Genomic DNA, 24,320 nt, shown 5'->3' on the forward strand with positions numbered 1-24,320 from the left:
GGCCGGGGGAGGTCAGGCTCCAGCAGTAGGAGGGGCTTGAGGTCCGCCTGCGGCAGTTGGTGACCTTCCTGCTCCCCTCAGGGCAGAGCCGCCGGCCTGAGAATGAGGGCGCTGCTGAGCCCAGGGGCTGGGATGGCCCGTTGCTGCTGTGGTCCCAGAGCTCCACCCGAGACCTGACGGAGGCCGTCTGCCCGTGAGTCCTCTCCCGCTTGTCTGTCAGCTTGTTTGAACCATGCTGGGTTTTCTGCCCAGCCGGCTAAGGGGAGTCCCTGGAAATGCAAGGGTGTGGGTTTTGGCAGACTTCAGGGAAGACATGCCAGATGAGCCTGGGAGACTCCAGCTTAATCTGGATTCAGGAGATATCTCTTCGGGCCAGCTAGTAATTGTAGGATAAGCCTAATGAGTCTTCACAGGATGAAGAGAGTAACGTGCCAAGGTAGCAATCGATGTCCTCATTCGAGAGGATGATGAAGCTGGTGCTCAGAGAAGGGGGGAACTTGGCCACAGCAAGGAGGTGTGCACCCAGACGGAACCCCCAGATCCGGCCATTTGAGCTCAGGGAGGCCACTGGTGTGGCTTGTCCCTGTGGCAGGGGCCGAGGCACGCAGCCCACCCTGATTCCTGCGGGGGCCTGACTTGGGAAGTGCCATCTGGTAGCTTTGAGACTCACCAAACCAAATTGCACTGGAGAGAGGAAGGACACCTTCCTTCATCCACCCCCCACCCCCGCCGGATTCCCACATACCCTGACCCCTTTCTCTGGATTTCGGAGCCATTTCCAGAGTCCCGCTCATATGACCTCATTCGAAGTGCACTGTGGACGAGCTGCCATCTGCAGCTGCTACCACAGCAGCCAAGGGCTTTATCTCCCGAGTACCTCCCTTCCTTTGGAACTTGGGGGCCCTCTACTCCCCACTTGCACACCACAGACCTTTGCTGAGGATTGTGGGGACCCTCACTCAGTTTGCAGCACGTTGTAGCCATCCCTGTCCTCTCAATACCTCCCTTGCAACTCAGCTTGTGAGCTCCTTTGGAGCAGCGTGGCCCACCTGGCTGCAACGGCAGAGACACAGCTGACAGTGAAACAACAGCTTCGATCTGACAGCCGGAAAGCTCTGTCAAAAGGGACCTCCCTCTTCACACCGTAGAGGCTGTAGGAGCCGCCAGGGTTTGGGAACCAGTGCTGGGGCCAAAATGACTCCACAGCTGTTTTCCTTCCTGGGGAGGGTTCTGGCTCGAGTGGGAATGGCTCAAGTCTCCTAAGGTTCTGAAAGCCCACTGTGTGCAGATTCACGGTACACAGAGAGGAGAAGGTGGAGTCCTGCCTTGGAGGTGGTCACAGCTCACGGATGAGCCAGGCAGGCAGGCAGGCAGGCAGGGCATGAGAACACCTGAGCTGCCTTCATGAGTGAGTGGTGTGGGGGCAGAGGAAGAGAAGCCGGTCTGCTCCCTCATGTGGTGCCCAGGGCAGGTTGTCCCCAGAGGAAACCCTTACGACGGTGAGGACTCTCACTGCTGTTTCCCAAGGGGTTCCGTCGGTGCGTGTCTTCCCCGGAGCGGTCAGGCCGTCTCTAAAGTACACTGGCCATGGGCATTGCCTCTCCTTGGAACTTCCCATGTGTTTCTCTTTTGTATGGAACAGTGATTTTTCTAGAGGGGTTCTGGGCCACAAGGTTGTTGGGTCATTTGCTAGCCTTCTGTCGTGAAGAACGCTTTCCTGGGCGTTGGGGTGGTTTGTTGTTCCAGCTCCCTTTCTTGGCTTCTTTTGGGAGCTGGTGCAACAAGAGGAGCTCAGCCTCTGCCTTCTGGCTGAGATGTCACCCTTCAAACAGCAATGCCTGCCTGGAGATAATGATGGCATTTGCCAAAAGGGCTTCGTTTGGCACATGATATCTTGAAAGGACGTACACCGTCCTTTCAGCTATCAAAGGCTAGTTCAAATGACATAAAAATGAGAACTCTCCAATGGAGTCTTACAGTAGGTGGAGAGTCCGAAAAAAACTCCTTCAGTCATCTCACTGAGAGTCATTGATTGGGGACACCAAGAATATAGGAAGGAATGCAGAAAGAAAAGATGAAATTGTGGTCAGGATCGGGGGGAGGGATGAACAGGGCCTGCTTGCCTTGAACCCAGGCTTTGTTGGCGGGTGGGGCATAAAGATCGAACGGGTCTGAAACTACAGAGTGGTGATGGTAACACCGTATCACCAGAGTTACACAACAGTGTCCCAAATTGCAACAATGATGAAAAAGTTTACTAATCCCAACTTAACCAACAAAAATAGACGAAACCATACAAAAAGTAAAACATCACCAGAAAGGTGGAAACAAACCAAATGCAAAGCAGCTCAGGGGAAAGGAACTCCATGTCCCCTGGGGGCAGACCGAGTTGCCGGCGTCCACGGTGAGCAGACAGGGATGGAGGCTGCAGAGCCGACCGCTCCCCTGGACATGGTGTTTCCGGCAAGGGCTCTGGGTCTCTGTCCAGAGCGGGGGCTCGTTCTTCCTGCAGGGGCGGGTGAGTCATCGTCGGCGTCTGGGTGTTGCGCGGGAGCCAGGGCAGGCTCTCCCTGCCGAGGCGGTGACTCCTCCTCTGCCTCGGGTTCTCCTGCCAAAGCCCGAGCAGGTACAGGTGCACGTGGAGGTGGAGGTTCTGGCTGAGGGGGTGGGACATCAGTGCCTGGGGCTGGGGGTCCTGCAGGCACGGAAATCCGATCTGCCCGGTGTGCTGGCCAGTACCCAGCTGGCCTGGTGTCTCTGCGAGGGCAAGGCTCGGTTCTCCATCTGCCCTCGGTGGATCCCTGGGTCCTGCACCTGGAGCCACCACCTCTGTAGGCACAGGTCTGGGAAGTGGAGCCTGTTTCCAGTTGGAGGCCAGTGCTAGAGCTGGGGGAGAAGCAAAGTTTGCCCACAGACCAGCCTTGGCATGTGCGTATCCCGGGACAGAAAGCTCCCAAGAGATTCCGAAAGAATACCCAGGGTTGGATGTCTTTTGGGACTGAAGTGTGCAAGATGGGGGTGGGGGTGTGAGGCCAGCGCTTCTGCAGGCCCGGCAGCATCTTTTGGGGACTCGTCCCTGTGTAGCTCAGCACCCCCTCCCCACACACTCCCGTGCACCAGCCCCAGCGTCCTTACCTCTGTGCTCTGGCGTGCTGGGCTCCAGGTCCTCCTGCTGCCTCAGAGGCCGGGGTTCTCGGGACTCTGGGTCGGAGCCGGGTGTGCTGAGCTCCGTGGCAGCCTCAGACTGGGCCGCCGGGTGTATCCTGGGCGGTGTCTCGGCAGCAGGCCTTCCCCGCCTCCGCTTCGCCCCCGGTGGGGCTGATGCCTCCGTGGGCACGCTCACCTGGAGCCTGCACTGGGCCTCACGGGCGGGGGGTTGGTGCTCCGACCCCTCCCTCCGGGAGGTGGACGGGGTGTCCCCGTCCTCGGCCTCATCACGTGGGAAGCTCTGCAACGACAGTGACCGTCAGCCAGCCGTGCTGGGAGTTTTCCGAGCTGGGCCTGGCCAGTGGAGCCGCTGCTTCTGCCTGCTCGAACTTCTCTTCCCAGAAGGGTCAGAGACGTGTGTCTGCTCAGATCCCCACCCGGGAGGAAAGAGACCCACCTGAGGGTGTGAGGTCAGCCTGGGCGGCCGGCCCTGCCCGCACTGTTCCCATCCCAGCCAGCCTGATCTCCCCTGGGGTGTGGACACAACTTGTCCGCAGGCTTCTGACCCCACATCCGCCTGGGCTTCCTTGAGGGAGACACACCCCGAGAAACCCGCATCCACACACACAGGCAAAGGACCCGGTGTTTCCGGGTGGCATGGGAGAGGTGGCCTGGCCCGGCCTGGGGCTCCCCGTGTTACCTTTCTGTTTCTCCGGGCAGAGGGCCAGAGGCCTCTCGGGGGTGCCCTGAGCCAACGTCGACAGGGTGCCCACGCACACTGCCTGTGAGCTCTCCTGAGGCCCCGGCCTCTGGGCAGGGGCAAACAGCAGAACATCCTGGCAGCAAGAGATCTGGCTGGGGGCTCCTCTCCGCTCTGGAGGCCTGGATACCCGGGTTGCGGGTTCTGTTGGGTTCTGTTGCCGGCAGGTGACATCATTTCCTGGGGTTCGTGCTGAGGTCCCTTCCCCAAAACTTCCCAAGGGAATCTCTGGGTTTCTGACTGCTCGACCACCCCCCTTAGGCCATGTGCAGGCACATTGACAGCCACACAGCCCAGCCCACAGCCCTGGGGAGGCCTGGGTGCAGCCAGGGCCTGAGCTCCGAGGACCCCGCTGCTCTCAGACCAGGCTCCTTCTTCTCATAAGTGGTGTGGCCCTGGACAAGCATATGCCCCTCAGGGTTTCCCCAGTCTCTCCATCTGCAGAGTGGGGGTCATTCTCCCATCTGTTTCCTAGGTCTGTCGGCCTACGAGCAGCTCCATGCCTCTCCACCTGGGGCCGATATCACGTGGAGCTTGTGCGCTGAGACTTCAGAAAGAAAGACTCCATCCAGGGCTGACACAGCACAGAATGGGGCAGAACGAGGCCTGGATGCGCCGTGGTACCCAGGAAAAGGCACTGCCCCTCCTGACTGTTTTGAGACCACACATCCAAGTTGGAGGCCCGAAAGGAAGACTCGAAGGTCTCCCTCTCTTATAGAAAAGAGTAGCCAACTTTCTGGTCCTCTGTTTCCATTGAGATTCTGTTCAAGTGTCCCAGCTCGGCTTCTGCGGGTGGCTGAGCTTCTAATGGCTCCCTGCGTTCTTGTCTTTTCCTCTCCAAACCTTCCGTCCTTTTCCCCCTTCTGGGGTGGATGGGCGCTGTCATTGCTTCTACCTTCGAGACAGATTGATGAAAAGTCTGGACCATCGACTCCTTTCCTCTCTTTGGTTCCGTGTCTCTCTCTGGCTGTGTCCCTCTCTTTTCCTTTCTCGATTCAGTCTGTGTCTTCCTCTTTCTCTCTCGTGTGTGGATGGATGGATGCTAGGAATGCACATGTATATGATTAGATGAGGGTTATGTTTTAGGGATGGGTTAGAGGGAGAGAAAGGCTTTAGGTCGGAGTTGGTCATGGGGGAAGGGTCAAGGGTGGTGGTGGTGTTTCTTGGAATCTGAGTGCTGTGCATTCTTCGTCTCTTTCCATATGAACCCCTTCTCAGATACACCACTTGCAAGGAGTCTCTCATGTTCCGTTTCCTATCTTTTGCATCTGTGAATGCTTAGCTTCTCTGTTGTGAAGAGGTTCCATTGGATGGAAACCCATTGGTGTACTTCGTTTCCCTCTTTCCCTTACTTGAAGAGACCCATTTCTACCTCCGCCCAGCAAATGGCAAGGAGACTCTGATGTTAAGGAGCCTTTGACCTACGCTTCTTTCTAGCTATCTCATGACATCAGTCTTTAGGGTGAGGTTTTTCCCCGATATTGAGGTGGTGTGAGATCAAAACCAATAGCGTTCTTCAGATGTAGCTGTCTGGTTTTCCCATGGCCATTTATTGAAGAGGCTTTCTTGTTCCCATTTGGATATTCTCCCCTTCTGTGTCAGAGATGAGTTGACCATGGATGCCGGGGTTTGTTTCTGGACCCTCAACTTTATTCCATCGATCTGGATCTGTGTGTGTTGTTGTATTCCCAATAGCATACTGTCCTGCTGCTGCCGCTGCGGCTAAGTCACTTCAGTCGTGTCTGACTCTGCGCGACCCCATGGCCTGCAGCCTACCAGGCTCCTCCGTCCAGGGCATTTTCCAGGCAAGAGTACTGGCGTGGGTCGCCATCGCCTTCTCCGATACGCTCCTGAGGATCCTAGTTTGGTCGTCTAATTTCCTTTCACACAACCTTGGATGTCCGTATCGGGGCTTTTTCGTCGGATTGTATTGACAATTTAGGCTCTTTTCTGTTTCCGTAACCCCTTTTGCAGTTCTTTGTTCGGTGCGACAATGCATTGGCATTTTGGGAGGAATAGCATCCAAGCTGTGGATTGCCTTGTGGGGCTGTGACATCATTTTCCCAATAGGAATTCTTTCAAGCCCTGAGCACAGCTTCTCTTTCCAGTGATTGGTGTGGGCTTGATCTTCCTTCTTCCATCTCTCGCCGTTTTGTGAGAACAGGTCCTTCCTTCCCTTCTGGGTTAGATGGACTCGTGGGTATCACTTCAGTGAATGGCATTGTCAGTGGGGGTGATAATTCCCTTCTCATTGGAAGACTTTGCTGTGAGTATTAGAAATGCAAGTGATTTCTCTTCCCCTTCCTCCCTGTCCATCTCTCAGAGCCACCGGGAAACAGAGGCCTCATCCAGGGTCACACAGGCCTGAGGGAGTGCAACTAGACTGTTGTTTCTTCAGGCCCTCCGTGCTGGACATCATCCGGGATACTCTGTGTGTGTCTTCCTCAGTCTGGTGTCCCTTCAGACCTTTCCCTAGTTTTCACAGGCTTGTTGTGTTGGTGTTCTTTGTCTGTTTGGAGACACATCCTTGAGAAGCTTTGTGTTTCCACTCATTCGTCTCGCGATGTATGACCTGTCTTTTGCTTTTGTAATGAGGTCTTTCCCACAGTAGATATCTTTGATTTTGCAAAGTCCACTGTATTCTCTGGGTTGTTTTGTGGACTGCCTTTTAGTTTTGTGTGTGAAGACTCAAAGCACGTGTCCGGTTTCTGCTCATTGTTCTTCTAGATTTGTGACAAGTTTTCATGGAAACTTTGTCTAGGGATAACTGGAAGTGAACTCGGTGTAAGGTGTCAAGTCTCCATCTCCATTCATGTCATGCCCTGCAGTTTCCAATTCCCTGTTCCTGAGTGGTTTTGGAGACCTTGTGGGAAGTTTGGTTGCATGGGAGTTTGCATTTCCACCTTGAGTAGATTCCCACTGTTCTGCCCTCAGGGACACTGTCAAGGGGGAGTGAGGAGCAGCCTGCACTTCCAGCAGTGACCACACGGTGGGGCGAGTGCTGCTCTCCCCTCTGGGAGCCCCAGGCCACAGGCATCCCAGTGAGGAGCCAGCTCTGTGCTCGGCTGAAAGGAGTTAGACTCTCAGGAGCCTCTGAGCCCTTGCCTTTGGATCACCCAGGGTGGGCATTTACTGTGACAGAAAAAAATTGCCCTGAATTCCATGGACGGAAGAGCCTGGCTGTGTAGAGTTCGTGAGTTGCCGTGAATCAGACACAACTGAGGACACAAAAACTCAATAGACTAAAACACTTTTGGGGGGTGGGGGGAGTGAAAGGGGGTGATGTGGGGTTTTTTTGTCGTATATAATAGCCAAGGGAAATCTAGTTTAAACCTAAATTCACATAGATGGGAAAGGTATAGCTCTCCATCACCCTATTAAAAAAAAAAAAAAAAACTACTTAACTTTTCTGAAAGTTTATTTAGTAGCTTCCTTGAGCAGTTCATTGTGAAGCTTTTTTTTTTTTTTCTGTGACATCGGCCTCATTAAAAAGTACGGTTTGCCTTTACTGGATAATTTTGTTCATTGGTTTGTTAGGGAATCTTGGTAATATTTGAGTTTCCTGGGGAGCATGGTCACATGACCTGGCCCTGGCCAATCGGTGCGTTCCACCTCCCTGGCCACTGTGATTGGCTCCGGACTGGGGCAGTGCCCAATCGGGGCCCAGGGCCGGGCCTCACGTTGGAAGCCAGGGGAAGACGAGCTCTCGTCCTGCTGGGGTAGGGGAAGGGGTGGGGCCGGGGGAGGTCAGGCTCCAGCAGTAGGAGGGGCTTGAGGTCCGCCTGCGGCAGTTGGTGACCTTCCTGCTCCCCTCAGGGCAGAGCCGCCGGCCTGAGAATGAGGGCGCTGCTGAGCCCAGGGGCTGGGATGGCCCGTTGCTGCTGTGGTCCCAGAGCTCCACCCGAGACCTGACGGAGGCCGTCTGCCCGTGAGTCCTCTCCCGCTTGTCTGTCAGCTTGTTTGAACCATGCTGGGTTTTCTGCCCAGCCGGCTAAGGGGAGTCCCTGGAAATGCAAGGGTGTGGGTTTTGGCAGACTTCAGGGAAGACATGCCAGATGAGCCTGGGAGACTCCAGCTTAATCTGGATTCAGGAGATATCTCTTCGGGCCAGCTAGTAATTGTAGGATAAGCCTAATGAGTCTTCACAGGATGAAGAGAGTAACGTGCCAAGGTAGCAATCGATGTCCTCATTCGAGAGGATGATGAAGCTGGTGCTCAGAGAAGGGGGGAACTTGGCCACAGCAAGGAGGTGTGCACCCAGACGGAACCCCCAGATCCGGCCATTTGAGCTCAGGGAGGCCACTGGTGTGGCTTGTCCCTGTGGCAGGGGCCGAGGCACGCAGCCCACCCTGATTCCTGCGGGGGCCTGACTTGGGAAGTGCCATCTGGTAGCTTTGAGACTCACCAAACCAAATTGCACTGGAGAGAGGAAGGACACCTTCCTTCATCCACCCCCCACCCCCGCCGGATTCCCACATACCCTGACCCCTTTCTCTGGATTTCGGAGCCATTTCCAGAGTCCCGCTCATATGACCTCATTCGAAGTGCACTGTGGACGAGCTGCCATCTGCAGCTGCTACCACAGCAGCCAAGGGCTTTATCTCCCGAGTACCTCCCTTCCTTTGGAACTTGGGGGCCCTCTACTCCCCACTTGCACACCACAGACCTTTGCTGAGGATTGTGGGGACCCTCACTCAGTTTGCAGCACGTTGTAGCCATCCCTGTCCTCTCAATACCTCCCTTGCAACTCAGCTTGTGAGCTCCTTTGGAGCAGCGTGGCCCACCTGGCTGCAACGGCAGAGACACAGCTGACAGTGAAACAACAGCTTCGATCTGACAGCCGGAAAGCTCTGTCAAAAGGGACCTCCCTCTTCACACCGTAGAGGCTGTAGGAGCCGCCAGGGTTTGGGAACCAGTGCTGGGGCCAAAATGACTCCACAGCTGTTTTCCTTCCTGGGGAGGGTTCTGGCTCGAGTGGGAATGGCTCAAGTCTCCTAAGGTTCTGAAAGCCCACTGTGTGCAGATTCACGGTACACAGAGAGGAGAAGGTGGAGTCCTGCCTTGGAGGTGGTCACAGCTCACGGATGAGCCAGGCAGGCAGGCAGGCAGGCAGGGCATGAGAACACCTGAGCTGCCTTCATGAGTGAGTGGTGTGGGGGCAGAGGAAGAGAAGCCGGTCTGCTCCCTCATGTGGTGCCCAGGGCAGGTTGTCCCCAGAGGAAACCCTTACGACGGTGAGGACTCTCACTGCTGTTTCCCAAGGGGTTCCGTCGGTGCGTGTCTTCCCCGGAGCGGTCAGGCCGTCTCTAAAGTACACTGGCCATGGGCATTGCCTCTCCTTGGAACTTCCCATGTGTTTCTCTTTTGTATGGAACAGTGATTTTTCTAGAGGGGTTCTGGGCCACAAGGTTGTTGGGTCATTTGCTAGCCTTCTGTCGTGAAGAACGCTTTCCTGGGCGTTGGGGTGGTTTGTTGTTCCAGCTCCCTTTCTTGGCTTCTTTTGGGAGCTGGTGCAACAAGAGGAGCTCAGCCTCTGCCTTCTGGCTGAGATGTCACCCTTCAAACAGCAATGCCTGCCTGGAGATAATGATGGCATTTGCCAAAAGGGCTTCGTTTGGCACATGATATCTTGAAAGGACGTACACCGTCCTTTCAGCTATCAAAGGCTAGTTCAAATGACATAAAAATGAGAACTCTCCAATGGAGTCTTACAGTAGGTGGAGAGTCCGAAAAAAACTCCTTCAGTCATCTCACTGAGAGTCATTGATTGGGGACACCAAGAATATAGGAAGGAATGCAGAAAGAAAAGATGAAATTGTGGTCAGGATCGGGGGGAGGGATGAACAGGGCCTGCTTGCCTTGAACCCAGGCTTTGTTGGCGGGTGGGGCATAAAGATCGAACGGGTCTGAAACTACAGAGTGGTGATGGTAACACCGTATCACCAGAGTTACACAACAGTGTCCCAAATTGCAACAATGATGAAAAAGTTTACTAATCCCAACTTAACCAACAAAAATAGACGAAACCATACAAAAAGTAAAACATCACCAGAAAGGTGGAAACAAACCAAATGCAAAGCAGCTCAGGGGAAAGGAACTCCATGTCCCCTGGGGGCAGACCGAGTTGCCGGCGTCCACGGTGAGCAGACAGGGATGGAGGCTGCAGAGCCGACCGCTCCCCTGGACATGGTGTTTCCGGCAAGGGCTCTGGGTCTCTGTCCAGAGCGGGGGCTCGTTCTTCCTGCAGGGGCGGGTGAGTCATCGTCGGCGTCTGGGTGTTGCGCGGGAGCCAGGGCAGGCTCTCCCTGCCGAGGCGGTGACTCCTCCTCTGCCTCGGGTTCTCCTGCCAAAGCCCGAGCAGGTACAGGTGCACGTGGAGGTGGAGGTTCTGGCTGAGGGGGTGGGACATCAGTGCCTGGGGCTGGGGGTCCTGCAGGCACGGAAATCCGATCTGCCCGGTGTGCTGGCCAGTACCCAGCTGGCCTGGTGTCTCTGCGAGGGCAAGGCTCGGTTCTCCATCTGCCCTCGGTGGATCCCTGGGTCCTGCACCTGGAGCCACCACCTCTGTAGGCACAGGTCTGGGAAGTGGAGCCTGTTTCCAGTTGGAGGCCAGTGCTAGAGCTGGGGGAGAAGCAAAGTTTGCCCACAGACCAGCCTTGGCATGTGCGTATCCCGGGACAGAAAGCTCCCAAGAGATTCCGAAAGAATACCCAGGGTTGGATGTCTTTTGGGACTGAAGTGTGCAAGATGGGGGTGGGGGTGTGAGGCCAGCGCTTCTGCAGGCCCGGCAGCATCTTTTGGGGACTCGTCCCTGTGTAGCTCAGCACCCCCTCCCCACACACTCCCGTGCACCAGCCCCAGCGTCCTTACCTCTGTGCTCTGGCGTGCTGGGCTCCAGGTCCTCCTGCTGCCTCAGAGGCCGGGGTTCTCGGGACTCTGGGTCGGAGCCGGGTGTGCTGAGCTCCGTGGCAGCCTCAGACTGGGCCGCCGGGTGTATCCTGGGCGGTGTCTCGGCAGCAGGCCTTCCCCGCCTCCGCTTCGCCCCCGGTGGGGCTGATGCCTCCGTGGGCACGCTCACCTGGAGCCTGCACTGGGCCTCACGGGCGGGGGGTTGGTGCTCCGACCCCTCCCTCCGGGAGGTGGACGGGGTGTCCCCGTCCTCGGCCTCATCACGTGGGAAGCTCTGCAACGACAGTGACCGTCAGCCAGCCGTGCTGGGAGTTTTCCGAGCTGGGCCTGGCCAGTGGAGCCGCTGCTTCTGCCTGCTCGAACTTCTCTTCCCAGAAGGGTCAGAGACGTGTGTCTGCTCAGATCCCCACCCGGGAGGAAAGAGACCCACCTGAGGGTGTGAGGTCAGCCTGGGCGGCCGGCCCTGCCCGCACTGTTCCCATCCCAGCCAGCCTGATCTCCCCTGGGGTGTGGACACAACTTGTCCGCAGGCTTCTGACCCCACATCCGCCTGGGCTTCCTTGAGGGAGACACACCCCGAGAAACCCGCATCCACACACACAGGCAAAGGACCCGGTGTTTCCGGGTGGCATGGGAGAGGTGGCCTGGCCCGGCCTGGGGCTCCCCGTGTTACCTTTCTGTTTCTCCGGGCAGAGGGCCAGAGGCCTCTCGGGGGTGCCCTGAGCCAACGTCGACAGGGTGCCCACGCACACTGCCTGTGAGCTCTCCTGAGGCCCCGGCCTCTGGGCAGGGGCAAACAGCAGAACATCCTGGCAGCAAGAGATCTGGCTGGGGGCTCCTCTCCGCTCTGGAGGCCTGGATACCCGGGTTGCGGGTTCTGTTGGGTTCTGTTGCCGGCAGGTGACATCATTTCCTGGGGTTCGTGCTGAGGTCCCTTCCCCAAAACTTCCCAAGGGAATCTCTGGGTTTCTGACTGCTCGACCACCCCCCTTAGGCCATGTGCAGGCACATTGACAGCCACACAGCCCAGCCCACAGCCCTGGGGAGGCCTGGGTGCAGCCAGGGCCTGAGCTCCGAGGACCCCGCTGCTCTCAGACCAGGCTCCTTCTTCTCATAAGTGGTGTGGCCCTGGACAAGCATATGCCCCTCAGGGTTTCCCCAGTCTCTCCATCTGCAGAGTGGGGGTCATTCTCCCATCTGTTTCCTAGGTCTGTCGGCCTACGAGCAGCTCCATGCCTCTCCACCTGGGGCCGATATCACGTGGAGCTTGTGCGCTGAGACTTCAGAAAGAAAGACTCCATCCAGGGCTGACACAGCACAGAATGGGGCAGAACGAGGCCTGGATGCGCCGTGGTACCCAGGAAAAGGCACTGCCCCTCCTGACTGTTTTGAGACCACACATCCAAGTTGGAGGCCCGAAAGGAAGACTCGAAGGTCTCCCTCTCTTATAGAAAAGAGTAGCCAACTTTCTGGTCCTCTGTTTCCATTGAGATTCTGTTCAAGTGTCCCAGCTCGGCTTCTGCGGGTGGCTGAGCTTCTAATGGCTCCCTGCGTTCTTGTCTTTTCCTCTCCAAACCTTCCGTCCTTTTCCCCCTTCTGGGGTGGATGGGCGCTGTCATTGCTTCTACCTTCGAGACAGATTGATGAAAAGTCTGGACCATCGACTCCTTTCCTCTCTTTGGTTCCGTGTCTCTCTCTGGCTGTGTCCCTCTCTTTTCCTTTCTCGATTCAGTCTGTGTCTTCCTCTTTCTCTCTCGTGTGTGGATGGATGGATGCTAGGAATGCACATGTATATGATTAGATGAGGGTTATGTTTTAGGGATGGGTTAGAGGGAGAGAAAGGCTTTAGGTCGGAGTTGGTCATGGGGGAAGGGTCAAGGGTGGTGGTGGTGTTTCTTGGAATCTGAGTGCTGTGCATTCTTCGTCTCTTTCCATATGAACCCCTTCTCAGATACACCACTTGCAAGGAGTCTCTCATGTTCCGTTTCCTATCTTTTGCATCTGTGAATGCTTAGCTTCTCTGTTGTGAAGAGGTTCCATTGGATGGAAACCCATTGGTGTACTTCGTTTCCCTCTTTCCCTTACTTGAAGAGACCCATTTCTACCTCCGCCCAGCAAATGGCAAGGAGACTCTGATGTTAAGGAGCCTTTGACCTACGCTTCTTTCTAGCTATCTCATGACATCAGTCTTTAGGGTGAGGTTTTTCCCCGATATTGAGGTGGTGTGAGATCAAAACCAATAGCGTTCTTCAGATGTAGCTGTCTGGTTTTCCCATGGCCATTTATTGAAGAGGCTTTCTTGTTCCCATTTGGATATTCTCCCCTTCTGTGTCAGAGATGAGTTGACCATGGATGCCGGGGTTTGTTTCTGGACCCTCAACTTTATTCCATCGATCTGGATCTGTGTGTGTTGTTGTATTCCCAATAGCATACTGTCCTGCTGCTGCCGCTGCGGCTAAGTCACTTCAGTCGTGTCTGACTCTGCGCGACCCCATGGCCTGCAGCCTACCAGGCTCCTCCGTCCAGGGCATTTTCCAGGCAAGAGTACTGGCGTGGGTCGCCATCGCCTTCTCCGATACGCTCCTGAGGATCCTAGTTTGGTCGTCTAATTTCCTTTCACACAACCTTGGATGTCCGTATCGGGGCTTTTTCGTCGGATTGTATTGACAATTTAGGCTCTTTTCTGTTTCCGTAACCCCTTTTGCAGTTCTTTGTTCGGTGCGACAATGCATTGGCATTTTGGGAGGAATAGCATCCAAGCTGTGGATTGCCTTGTGGGGCTGTGACATCATTTTCCCAATAGGAATTCTTTCAAGCCCTGAGCACAGCTTCTCTTTCCAGTGATTGGTGTGGGCTTGATCTTCCTTCTTCCATCTCTCGCCGTTTTGTGAGAACAGGTCCTTCCTTCCCTTCTGGGTTAGATGGACTCGTGGGTATCACTTCAGTGAATGGCATTGTCAGTGGGGGTGATAATTCCCTTCTCATTGGAAGACTTTGCTGTGAGTATTAGAAATGCAAGTGATTTCTCTTCCCCTTCCTCCCTGTCCATCTCTCAGAGCCACCGGGAAACAGAGGCCTCATCCAGGGTCACACAGGCCTGAGGGAGTGCAACTAGACTGTTGTTTCTTCAGGCCCTCCGTGCTGGACATCATCCGGGATACTCTGTGTGTGTCTTCCTCAGTCTGGTGTCCCTTCAGACCTTTCCCTAGTTTTCACAGGCTTGTTGTGTTGGTGTTCTTTGTCTGTTTGGAGACACATCCTTGAGAAGCTTTGTGTTTCCACTCATTCGTCTCGCGATGTATGACCTGTCTTTTGCTTTTGTAATGAGGTCTTTCCCACAGTAGATATCTTTGATTTTGCAAAGTCCACTGTATTCTCTGGGTTGTTTTGTGGACTGCCTTTTAGTTTTGTGTGTGAAGACTCAAAGCACGTGTCCGGTTTCTGCTCATTGTTCTTCTAGATTTGTGACAAGTTTTCATGGAAACTTTGTCTAGGGATAACTGGAAGTGAACTCGGTGTAAGGTGTCAAGTCTCCATCTCCATTCATGTCATGCCCTGCAGTTTCCAATTCCCTGTTCCTGAGTGGTTTTGGAGACCTTGTGGGAAGTTTGGTTGCATGGGAGTTTGCATTTCCACCTTGAGTAGATTCCCACTGTTCTGCCCTCAGGGACACTGTCAAGGGGGAGTGAGGAGCAGCCTGCACTTCCAGCAGTGACCACACGGTGGGGCGAGTGCTGCTCTCCCCTCTGGGAGCCCCAGGCCACAGGCATCCCAGTGAGGAGCCAGCTCTGTGCTCGGCTGAAAGGAGTTAGACTCTCAGGAGCCTCTGAGCCCTTGCCTTTGGATCACCCAGGGTGGGCATTTACTGTGACAGAAAAAAATTGCCCTGAATTCCATGGACGGAAGAGCCTGGCTGTGTAGAGTTCGTGAGTTGCCGTGAATCAGACACAACTGAGGACACAAAAACTCAATAGACTAAAACACTTTTGGGGGGTGGGGGGAGTGAAAGGGGGTGATGTGGGGTTTTTTTGTCGTATATAATAGCCAAGGGAAATCTAGTTTAAACCTAAATTCACATAGATGGGAAAGGTATAGCTCTCCATCACCCTATTAAAAAAAAAAAAAAAACTACTTAACTTTTCTGAAAGTTTATTTAGTAGCTTCCTTGAGCAGTTCATTGTGAAGCTTTTTTTTTTTTTTTCTGTGACATCGGCCTCATTAAAAAGTACGGTTTGCCTTTACTGGATAATTTTGTTCATTGGTTTGTTAGGGAATCTTGGTAATATTTGAGTTTCCTGGGGAGCATGGTCACATGACCTGGCCCTGGCCAATCGGTGCGTTCCACCTCCCTGGCCACTGTGATTGGCTCCGGACTGGGGCAGTGCCCAATCGGGGCCCAGGGCCGGGCCTCACGTTGGAAGCCAGGGGAAGACGAGCTCTCGTCCTGCTGGGGTAGGGGAAGGGGTGGGGCCGGGGGAGGTCAGGCTCCAGCAGTAGGAGGGGCTTGAGGTCCGCCTGCGGCAGTTGGTGACCTTCCTGCTCCCCTCAGGGCAGAGCCGCCGGCCTGAGAATGAGGGCACTGCTGAGCCCAGGGGCTGGGATGGCCCGTTGCTGCTGTGGTCCCAGAGCTCCACCCGAGACCTGACGGAGGCCGTCTGCCCGTGAGTCCTCTCCCGCTTGTCTGTCAGCTTGTTTGAACCATGCTGGGTTTTCTCCCCAGCCGGCTAAGGGGAGTCCCTGGAAATGCAAGGGTGTGGGTTTTGGCAGACTTCAGGGAAGACATGCCAGATGAGCCTGGGAGACTCCAGCTTAATCTGGATTCAGGAGATATCTCTTCGGGCCAGCTAGTAATTGTAGGATAAGCCTAATGAGTCTTCACAGGATGAAGAGAGTAACGTGCCAAGGTAGCAATCGATGTCCTCATTCGAGAGGATGATGAAGCTGGTGCTCAGAGAAGGGGGGAACTTGGCCACAGCAAGGAGGTGTGCACCCAGACGGAACCCCCAGATCCGGCCATTTGAGCTCAGGGAGGCCACTGGTGTGGCTTGTCCCTGTGGCAGGGGCCGAGGCACGCAGCCCACCCTGATTCCTGTGGGGGCCTGACTTGGGAAGTGCCATCTGGTAGCTTTGAGACTCACCAAACCAAATTGCACTGGAGAGAGGAAGGACACCTTCCTTCATCCACCCCCCACCCCCGCCGGATTCCCACATACCCTGACCCCTTTCTCTGGATTTCGGAGCCACTTCCAGAGTCCCGCTCATATGACCTCATTCGAAGTGCACTGTGGACGAGCTGCCATCTGCAGCTGCTACCACAGCAGCCAAGGGCTTTAGCTCCCGAGTACCTCCCTTCCTTTGGAACTTGGGGGCCCTCTACTCCCCACTTGCACACCACAGACCTTTGCTGAGGATTGTGGGGACCCTCACTCAGTTTGCAGCACGTTGTAGCCATCCCTGTCCTCTCAATACCTCCCTTGCAACTCAGCTTGTGAGCTCCTTTGGAGCAGCGTGGCCCACCTGGCTGCAACGGCAGAGACACAGCTGACAGTGAAACAACAGCTTCGATCTGACAGCCGGAAAGCTCTGTCAAAAGGGACCTCCCTCTTCACACCGTAGAGGCTGTAGGAGCCGCCAGGGTTTGGGAACCAGTGCTGGGGCCAAAATGACTCCACAGCTGTTTTCCTTCCTGGGGAGGGTTCTGGCTCGAGTGGGAATGGCTCAAGTCTCCTAAGGTTCTGAAAGCCCACTGTGTGCAGATTCACGGTACACAGAGTGGAGAAGGTGGAGTCCTGCCCTGGAGGTGGTCACAGCTCACGGATGAGCCAGGCAGGCAGGCAGGCAGGCAGGGCATGAGAACACCTGAGCTGCCTTCATGAGTGAGTGGTGTGGGGGCAGAGGAAGAGAAGCCGGTCTGCTCCCTCATGTGGTGCCCAGGGCAGGTTGTCCCCAGAGGAAACCCTTACGACGGTGAGGACTCTCACTGCTGTTTCCCAAGGGGTTCCGTCGGTGCGTGTCTTCCCCGGAGCGGTCAGGCCGTCTCTAAAGTACACTGGCCATGGGCATTGCCTCTCCTTGGAACTTCCCATGTGTTTCTCTTTTGTATGGAACAGTGATTTTTCTAGAGGGGTTCTGGGCCACAAGGTTGTTGGGTCATTTGCTAGCCTTCTGTCGTGAAGAACGCTTTCCTGGGCGTTGGGGTGGTTTGTTGTTCCAGCTCCCTTTCTTGGCTTCTTTTGGGAGCTGGTGCAACAAGAGGAGCTCAGCCTCTGCCTTCTGGCTGAGATGTCACCCTTCAAACAGCAATGCCTGCCTGGAGATAATGATGGCATTTGCCAAAAGGGCTTCGTTTGGCACATGATATCTTGAAAGGACGTACACCGTCCTTTCAGCTATCAAAGGCTAGTTCAAATGACATAAAAATGAGAACTCTCCAATGGAGTCTTACAGTAGGTGGAGAGTCCGAAAAAAACTCCTTCAGTCATCTCACTGAGAGTCATTGATTGGGGACACCAAGAATATAGGAAGGAATGCAGAAAGAAAAGATGAAATTGTGGTCAGGATCGGGGGGAGGGATGAACAGGGCCTGCTTGCCTTGAACCCAGGCTTTGTTGGCGGGTGGGGCATAAAGATCGAACGGGTCTGAAACTACAGAGTGGTGATGGTAACACCGTATCACCAGAGTTACACAACAGTGTCCCAAATTGCAACAATGATGAAAAAGTTTACTAATCCCAACTTAACCAACAAAAATAGACGAAACCATACAAAAAGTAAAACATCACCAGAAAGGTGGAAACAAACCAAATGCAAAGCAGCTCAGGGGAAAGGAACTCCATGTCCCCTGGGGGCAGACCGAGTTGCCGGCGTCCACGGTGAGCAGACAGGGATGGAGGCTGCAGAGCCGACCGATCCCCTGGACATGGTGTTTCCGGCAAGGGCTCTGGGTCTCTGTCCAGAGCGGGGGCTCGTTCTTCCTGCAGGGGCGGGTGAGTCATCGTCGGCGTCTGGGTGTTGCGCGGGAGCCAGGGCAGGCTCTCCCTGCCGAGGCGGTGACTCCTCCTCTGCCTCGGGTTCTCCTGCCAAAGCCCGAGCAGGTACAGGTGCACGTGGAGGTGGAGGTTCTGGCTGAGGGGGTGGGACATCAGTGCCTGGGGCTGGGGGTCCTGCAGGCACGGAAATCCGATCTGCCCGGTGTGCTGGCCAGTACCCAGCTGGCCTGGTGTCTCTGCGAGGGCAAGGCTCGGTTCTCCATCTGCCCTCGGTGGATCCCTGGGTCCTGCACCTGGAGCCACCACCTCTGTAGGCACAGGTCTGGGAAGTGGAGCCTGGTTCCAGTTGGAGGCCAGTGCTAGAGCTGGGGGAGAAGCAAAGTTTGCCCACAGACCAGCCTTGGCATGTGCGTATCCCGGGACAGAAAGCTTCCAAGAGATTCCGAAAGAATACCCAGGGTTGGATGTCTTTTGGGACTGAAGTGTGCAAGATGGGGGTGGGGGTGTGAGGCCAGCGCTTGCTGCAGGCCCAGCAGCATCTTTCGGGGACTCGTCCCTGTGTAGCTCAGCACCCCCTCCCCACACACTCCCGTGCACCAGCCCCAGCGTCCTTACCTCTGTGCTCTGGCGTGCTGGGCTCCAGGTCCTCCTGCTGCCTCAGAGGCCGGGGTTCTCGGGACTCTGGGTCGGAGCCGGGTGTGCTGAGCTCCGTGGCAGCCTCAGACTGGGCCGCCGGGTGTATCCTGGGCGGTGTCTCGGCAGCAGGCCTTCCCCGCCTCCGCTTCGCCCCCGGTGGGGCTGATGCCTCCGTGGGCATGCTCACCTGGAGCCTGCACTGGGCCTCACGGGCGGGGGGTTGGTGCTCCGACCCCTCCCTCCGGGAGGTGGACGGGGTGTCCCCGTCCTCGGCCTCATCACGTGGGAAGCTCTGCAACGACAGTGACCGTCAGCCAGCCGTGCTGGGAGTTTTCCGAGCTGGGCCTGGCCAGTGGAGCCGCTGCTTCTGCCTGCTCGAACTTCTCTTCCCAGAAGGGTCAGAGACGTGTGTCTGCTCTGATCCCCACCCGGGAGGAAAGAGACCCACCTGAGGGTGTGAGGTCAGCCTGGGCGGCCGGCCCTGCCCGCACTGTTCCCATCCCAGCCAGCCTGATCTCCCCTGGGGTGTGGACACAACTTGTCCGCAGGCTTCTGACCCCACATCCGCCTGGGCTTCCTTGAGGGAGACACACCCCGAGAAACCCGCATCCACACACACAGGCAAAGGACCCGGTGTTTCCGGGTGGCATGGGAGAGGTGGCCTGGCCCGGCCTGGGGCTCCCCGTGTTACCTTTCTGTTTCTCCGGGCAGAGGGCCAGAGGCCTCTCGGGGGTGCCCTGAGCCAACGTCGACAGGGTGCCCACGCACACTGCCTGTGAGCTCTCCTGAGGCCCCGGCCTCTGGGCAGGGGCAAACAGCAGAACATCCTGGCAGCAAGAGATCTGGCTGGGGGCTCCTCTCCGCTCTGGAGGCCTGGATACCCGGGTTGCGGGTTCTGTTGGGTTCTGTTGCCGGCAGGTGACATCATTTCCTGGGGTTCGTGCTGAGGTCCCTTCCCCAAAACTTCCCAAGGGAATCTCTGGGTTTCTGACTGCTCGACCACCCCCCTTAGGCCATGTGCAGGCACATTGACAGCCACACAGCCCAGCCCACAGCCCTGGGGAGGCCTGGGTGCAGCCAGGGCCTGAGCTCCGAGGACCCCGCTGCTCTCAGACCAGGCTCCTTCTTCTCATAAGTGGTGTGGCCCTGGACAAGCATATGCCCCTCAGGGTTTCCCCAGTCTCTCCATCTGCAGAGTGGGGGTCATTCTCCCATCTGTTTCCTAGGTCTGTCGGCCTACGAGCAGCTCCATGCCTCTCCACCTGGGGCCGATATCACGTGGAGCTTGTGCGCTGAGACTTCAGAAAGAAAGACTCCATCCAGGGCTGACACAGCACAGAATGGGGCAGAACGAGGCCTGGATGCGCCGTGGTACCCAGGAAAAGGCACTGCCCCTCCTGACTGTTTTGAGACCCCACATCCAAGTTGGAGGCCCGAAAGGAAGACTCGAAGGTCTCCCTCTCTTATAGAAAAGAGTAGCCAACTTTCTGGTCCTCTGTTTCCATTGAGATTCTGTTCAAGTGTCCCAGCTCGGCTTCTGCGGGTGGCTGAGCTTCTAATGGCTCCCTGCGTTCTTGTCTTTTCCTCTCCAAACCTTCCGTCCTTTTCCCCCTTCTGGGGTGGATGGGCGCTGTCATTGCTTCTACCTTCGAGACAGATTGATGAAAAGTCTGGACCATCGACTCCTTTCCTCTCTTTGGTTCCGTGTCTCTCTCTGGCTGTGTCCCTCTCTTTTCCTTTCTCGATTCAGTCTGTGTCTTCCTCTTTCTCTCTCGTGTGTGGATGGATGGATGCTAGGAATGCACATGTATATGATTAGATGAGGGTTATGTTTTAGGGATGGGTTAGAGGGAGAGAAAGGCTTTAGGTCGGAGTTGGTCATGGGGGAAGGGTCAAGGGTGGTGGTGGTGTTTCTTGGAATCTGAGTGCTGTGCATTCTTCGTCTCTTTCCATATGAACCCCTTCTCAGATACACCACTTGCAAGGAGTCTCTCATGTTCCGTTTCCTATCTTTTGCATCTGTGAATGCTTAGCTTCTCTGTTGTGAAGAGGTTCCATTGGATGGAAACCCATTGGTGTACTTCGTTTCCCTCTTTCCCTTACTTGAAGAGACCCATTTCTACCTCCGCCCAGCAAATGGCAAGGAGACTCTGATGTTAAGGAGCCTTTGACCTACGCTTCTTTCTAGCTATCTCATGACATCAGTCTTTAGGGTGAGGTTTTTCCCCGATATTGAGGTGGTGTGAGATCAAAACCAATAGCGTTCTTCAGATGTAGCTGTCTGGTTTTCCCATGGCCATTTATTGAAGAGGCTTTCTTGTTCCCATTTGGATATTCTCCCCTTCTGTGTCAGAGATGAGTTGACCATGGATGCCGGGGTTTGTTTCTGGACCCTCAACTTTATTCCATCGATCTGGATCTGTGTGTGTTGTTGTATTCCCAATAGCATACTGTCCTGCTGCTGCCGCTGCGGCTAAGTCACTTCAGTCGTGTCTGACTCTGCGCGACCCCATGGCCTGCAGCCTACCAGGCTCCTCCGTCCAGGGCATTTTCCAGGCAAGAGTACTGGCGTGGGTCGCCATCGCCTTCTCCGATACGCTCCTGAGGATCCTAGTTTGGTCGTCTAATTTCCTTTCACACAACCTTGGATGTCCGTATCGGGGCTTTTTCGTCAGATTGTATTGACAATTTAGGCTCTTTTCTGTTTCCGTAACCCCTTTTGCGGTTCTTTGTTCGGTGCGACAATGCATTGGCATTTTGGGAGGAATAGCATCCAAGCTGTGGATTGCCTTGTGGGGCTGTGACATCATTTTCCCAATAGGAATTCTTTCAAGCCCTGAGCACAGCTTCTCTTTCCAGTGATTGGTGTGGGCTTGATCTTCCTTCTTCCATCTCTCGCCGTTTTGTGAGAACAGGTCCTTCCTTCCCTTCTGGGTTAGATGGACTCGTGGGTATCACTTCAGTGAATGGCATTGTCAGTGGGGGTGATAATTCCCTTCTCATTGGAAGACTTTGCTGTGAGTATTAGAAATGCAAGTGATTTCTCTTCCCCTTCCTCCCTGTCCATCTCTCAGAGCCACCGGGAAACAGAGGCCTCATCCAGGGTCACACAGGCCTGAGGGAGTGCAACTAGACTGTTGTTTCTTCAGGCCCTCCGTGCTGGACATCATCCGGGATACTCTGTGTGTGTCTTCCTCAGTCTGGTGTCCCTTCAGACCTTTCCCTAGTTTTCACAGGCTTGTTGTGTTGGTGTTCTTTGTCTGTTTGGAGACACATCCTTGAGAAGCTTTGTGTTTCCACTCATTCGTCTCGCGATGTATGACCTGTCTTTTGCTTTTGTAATGAGGTCTTTCCCACAGTAGATATCTTTGATTTTGCAAAGTCCACTGTATTCTCTGGGTTGTTTTGTGGACTGCCTTTTAGTTTTGTGTGTGAAGACTCAAAGCACGTGTCCGGTTTCTGCTCATTGTTCTTCTAGATTTGTGACAAGTTTTCATGGAAACTTTGTCTAGGGATAACTGGAAGTGAACTCGGTGTAAGGTGTCAAGTCTCCATCTCCATTCATGTCATGCCCTGCAGTTTCCAATTCCCTGTTCCTGAGTGGTTTTGGAGACCTTGTGGGAAGTTTGGTTGCATGGGAGTTTGCATTTCCACCTTGAGTAGATTCCCACTGTTCTGCCCTCAGGGACACTGTCAAGGGGGAGTGAGGAGCAGCCTGCACTTCCAGCAGTGACCACACGGTGGGGCGAGTGCTGCTCTCCCCTCTGGGAGCCCCAGGCCACAGGCATCCCAGTGAGGAGCCAGCTCTGTGCTCGGCTGAAAGGAGTTAGACTCTCAGGAGCCTCTGAGCCCTTGCCTTTGGATCACCCAGGGTGGGCATTTACTGTGACAGAAAAAAATTGCCCTGAATTCCATGGACGGAAGAGCCTGGCTGTGTAGAGTTCGTGAGTTGCCGTGAATCAGACACAACTGAGGACACAAAAACTCAATAGACTAAAACACTTTTGGGGGGTGGGGGGAGTGAAAGGGGGTGATGTGGGGTTTTTTTGTCGTATATAATAGCCAAGGGAAATCTAGTTTAAACCTAAATTCACATAGATGGGAAAGGTATAGCTCTCCGTCACCCTATTAAAAAAAAAAAAAAAAACTACTTAACTTTTCTGAAAGTTTATTTAGTAGCTTCCTTGAGCAGTTCATTGTGAAGCATTTTTTTTTTTTTTCTGTGACATCGGCCTCATTAAAAAGTACGGTTTGCCTTTACTGGATAATTTTGTTCATTGGTTTGTTAGGGAATCTTGGTAATATTTGAGTTTCCTGGGGAGCATGGTCACATGACCTGGCCCTGGCCAATCGGTGCGTTCCACCTCCCTGGCCACTGTGATTGGCTCCGGACTGGGGCAGTGCCCAATCGGGGCCCAGGGCCGGGCCTCACGTTGGAAGCCAGGGGAAGACGAGCTCTCGTCCTGCTGGGGTAGGGGAAGGGGTGGGGCCGGGGGAGGTCAGGCTCCAGCAGTGGGAGGGGCTTGAGGTCCGCCTGCGGCAGTTGGTGACCTTCCTGCTCCCCTCAGGGCAGAGCCGCCGGCCTGAGAATGAGGGCGCTGCTGAGCCCAGGGGCTGGGATGGCCCGTTGCTGCTGTGGTCCCAGAGCTCCACCCGAGACCTGACGGAGGCCGTCTGCCCGTGAGTCCTCTCCCGCTTGTCTGTCAGCTTGTTTGAACCATGCTGGGTTTTCTGCCCAGCCGGCTAAGGGGAGTCCCTGGAAATGCAAGGGTGTGGGTTTTGGCAGACTTCAGGGAAGACATGCCAGATGAGCCTGGGAGACTCCAGCTTAATCTGGATTCAGGAGATATCTCTTCGGGCCAGCTAGTAATTGTAGGATAAGCCTAATGAGTCTTCACAGGATGAAGAGAGTAACGTGCCAAGGTAGCAATCGATGTCCTCATTCGAGAGGATGATGAAGCTGGTGCTCAGAGAAGGGGGGAACTTGGCCACAGCAAGGAGGTGTGCACCCAGACGGAACCCCCAGATCCGGCCATTTGAGCTCAGGGAGGCCACTGGTGTGGCTTGTCCCTGTGGCAGGGGCCGAGGCACGCAGCCCACCCTGATTCCTGCGGGGGCCTGACTTGGGAAGTGCCATCTGGTAGCTTTGAGACTCACCAAACCAAATTGCACTGGAGAGAGGAAGGACACCTTCCTTCATCCACCCCCCACCCCCGCCGGATTCCCACATACCCTGACCCCTTTCTCTGGATTTCGGAGCCATTTCCAGAGTCCCGCTCATATGACCTCATTCGAAGTGCACTGTGGACGAGCTGCCATCTGCAGCTGCTACCACAGCAGCCAAGGGCTTTATCTCCCGAGTACCTCCCTTCCTTTGGAACTTGGGGGCCCTCTACTCCCCACTTGCACACCACAGACCTTTGCTGAGGATTGTGGGGACCCTCACTCAGTTTGCAGCACGTTGTAGCCATCCCTGTCCTCTCAATACCTCCCTTGCAACTCAGCTTGTGAGCTCCTTTGGAGCAGCGTGGCCCACCTGGCTGCAACGGCAGAGACACAGCTGACAGTGAAACAACAGCTTCGATCTGACAGCCGGAAAGCTCTGTCAAAAGGGACCTCCCTCTTCACACCGTAGAGGCTGTAGGAGCCGCCAGGGTTTGGGAACCAGTGCTGGGGCCAAAATGACTCCACAGCTGTTTTCCTTCCTGGGGAGGGTTCTGGCTCGAGTGGGAATGGCTCAAGTCTCCTAAGGTTCTGAAAGCCCACTGTGTGCAGATTCACGGTACACAGAGAGGAGAAGGTGGAGTCCTGCCCTGGAGGTGGTCACAGCTCACGGATGAGCCAGGCAGGCAGGCAGGCAGGCAGGGCATGAGACCACC

At 55.2% G+C, this 24,320-nt stretch overlaps 3 protein-coding genes and 1 long non-coding RNA gene across 4 annotated transcripts in view; 1 reads left to right on the top strand and 3 right to left on the bottom strand.

Moving 5' to 3' along the window:
• The window catches only part of LOC145529707 (uncharacterized), a 1,704,434-nt gene that overhangs the window by 1,046,938 nt on the left and 633,176 nt on the right, over positions 1-24,320 (top strand). The window contains exons 132-135 of the long non-coding RNA XR_014071296.1: positions 82-193; positions 7,724-7,835; positions 15,366-15,477; positions 23,010-23,121. This is a non-coding gene — a long non-coding RNA (uncharacterized LOC145529707). The remainder of the gene's footprint in view (positions 1-81; positions 194-7,723; positions 7,836-15,365; positions 15,478-23,009; positions 23,122-24,320) is intronic.
• On the bottom strand, positions 2,234-7,297 carry LOC145529524 (uncharacterized). Its single transcript, XM_081550101.1, has 3 exons — positions 3,848-7,297; positions 3,136-3,448; positions 2,234-2,886 (listed from the first exon to the last, which is right to left on the bottom strand). The coding sequence occupies exons 1-3, from the start codon at positions 4,082-4,084 to the stop codon at positions 2,258-2,260; spliced, it is 1,179 nt and encodes a 392-aa protein (XP_081406227.1). The 5' UTR covers positions 4,085-7,297; the 3' UTR covers positions 2,234-2,257.
• Positions 9,876-12,885, bottom strand: LOC145529523 (uncharacterized). Its single transcript, XM_081550100.1, has 3 exons — positions 11,490-12,885; positions 10,778-11,090; positions 9,876-10,528 (listed from the first exon to the last, which is right to left on the bottom strand). Exons 1-3 carry the CDS (start codon positions 11,724-11,726, stop codon positions 9,900-9,902), a joined length of 1,179 nt encoding a protein of 392 aa, XP_081406226.1. The 5' UTR covers positions 11,727-12,885; the 3' UTR covers positions 9,876-9,899.
• Positions 16,741-22,582, bottom strand: LOC145529581 (uncharacterized). Its single transcript, XM_081550166.1, has 3 exons — positions 19,133-22,582; positions 18,421-18,733; positions 16,741-18,170 (listed from the first exon to the last, which is right to left on the bottom strand). Exons 1-3 carry the CDS (start codon positions 19,367-19,369, stop codon positions 17,542-17,544), a joined length of 1,179 nt encoding a protein of 392 aa, XP_081406292.1. The 5' UTR covers positions 19,370-22,582; the 3' UTR covers positions 16,741-17,541.

Source organism: Giraffa tippelskirchi, chromosome 12, assembly GCF_054371585.1.
Source record: "Giraffa tippelskirchi isolate mGirTip1 chromosome 12, T2T-mGirTip1v1.2.pri, whole genome shotgun sequence".
Taxonomy (NCBI): Eukaryota; Metazoa; Chordata; class Mammalia; order Artiodactyla; family Giraffidae; genus Giraffa; species Giraffa tippelskirchi.

What these genes read in the sequence shown, in the direction of transcription:
- LOC145529524 (XM_081550101.1), bottom strand. Translation starts at nt 4,084, where the DNA reads ATGATGTCACCTGCCGGCAACAGAACCCAACAGAACCCGCAACCCGGG. An exon ending in CTGCCCGGAGAAACAGAAAG is followed by an intron (nt 3,449 to 3,847) that starts GTAACACGGGGA and finishes CTGTCGTTGCAG; the next exon opens with AGCTTCCCACGTGATGAGGC. An exon ending in CAGCACGCCAGAGCACAGAG is followed by an intron (nt 2,887 to 3,135) that starts GTAAGGACGCTG and finishes CTTCTCCCCCAG; the next exon opens with CTCTAGCACTGGCCTCCAAC.
- LOC145529523 (XM_081550100.1), bottom strand. Translation starts at nt 11,726, where the DNA reads ATGATGTCACCTGCCGGCAACAGAACCCAACAGAACCCGCAACCCGGG. An exon ending in CTGCCCGGAGAAACAGAAAG is followed by an intron (nt 11,091 to 11,489) that starts GTAACACGGGGA and finishes CTGTCGTTGCAG; the next exon opens with AGCTTCCCACGTGATGAGGC. An exon ending in CAGCACGCCAGAGCACAGAG is followed by an intron (nt 10,529 to 10,777) that starts GTAAGGACGCTG and finishes CTTCTCCCCCAG; the next exon opens with CTCTAGCACTGGCCTCCAAC.
- LOC145529581 (XM_081550166.1), bottom strand. Translation starts at nt 19,369, where the DNA reads ATGATGTCACCTGCCGGCAACAGAACCCAACAGAACCCGCAACCCGGG. An exon ending in CTGCCCGGAGAAACAGAAAG is followed by an intron (nt 18,734 to 19,132) that starts GTAACACGGGGA and finishes CTGTCGTTGCAG; the next exon opens with AGCTTCCCACGTGATGAGGC. An exon ending in CAGCACGCCAGAGCACAGAG is followed by an intron (nt 18,171 to 18,420) that starts GTAAGGACGCTG and finishes CTTCTCCCCCAG; the next exon opens with CTCTAGCACTGGCCTCCAAC.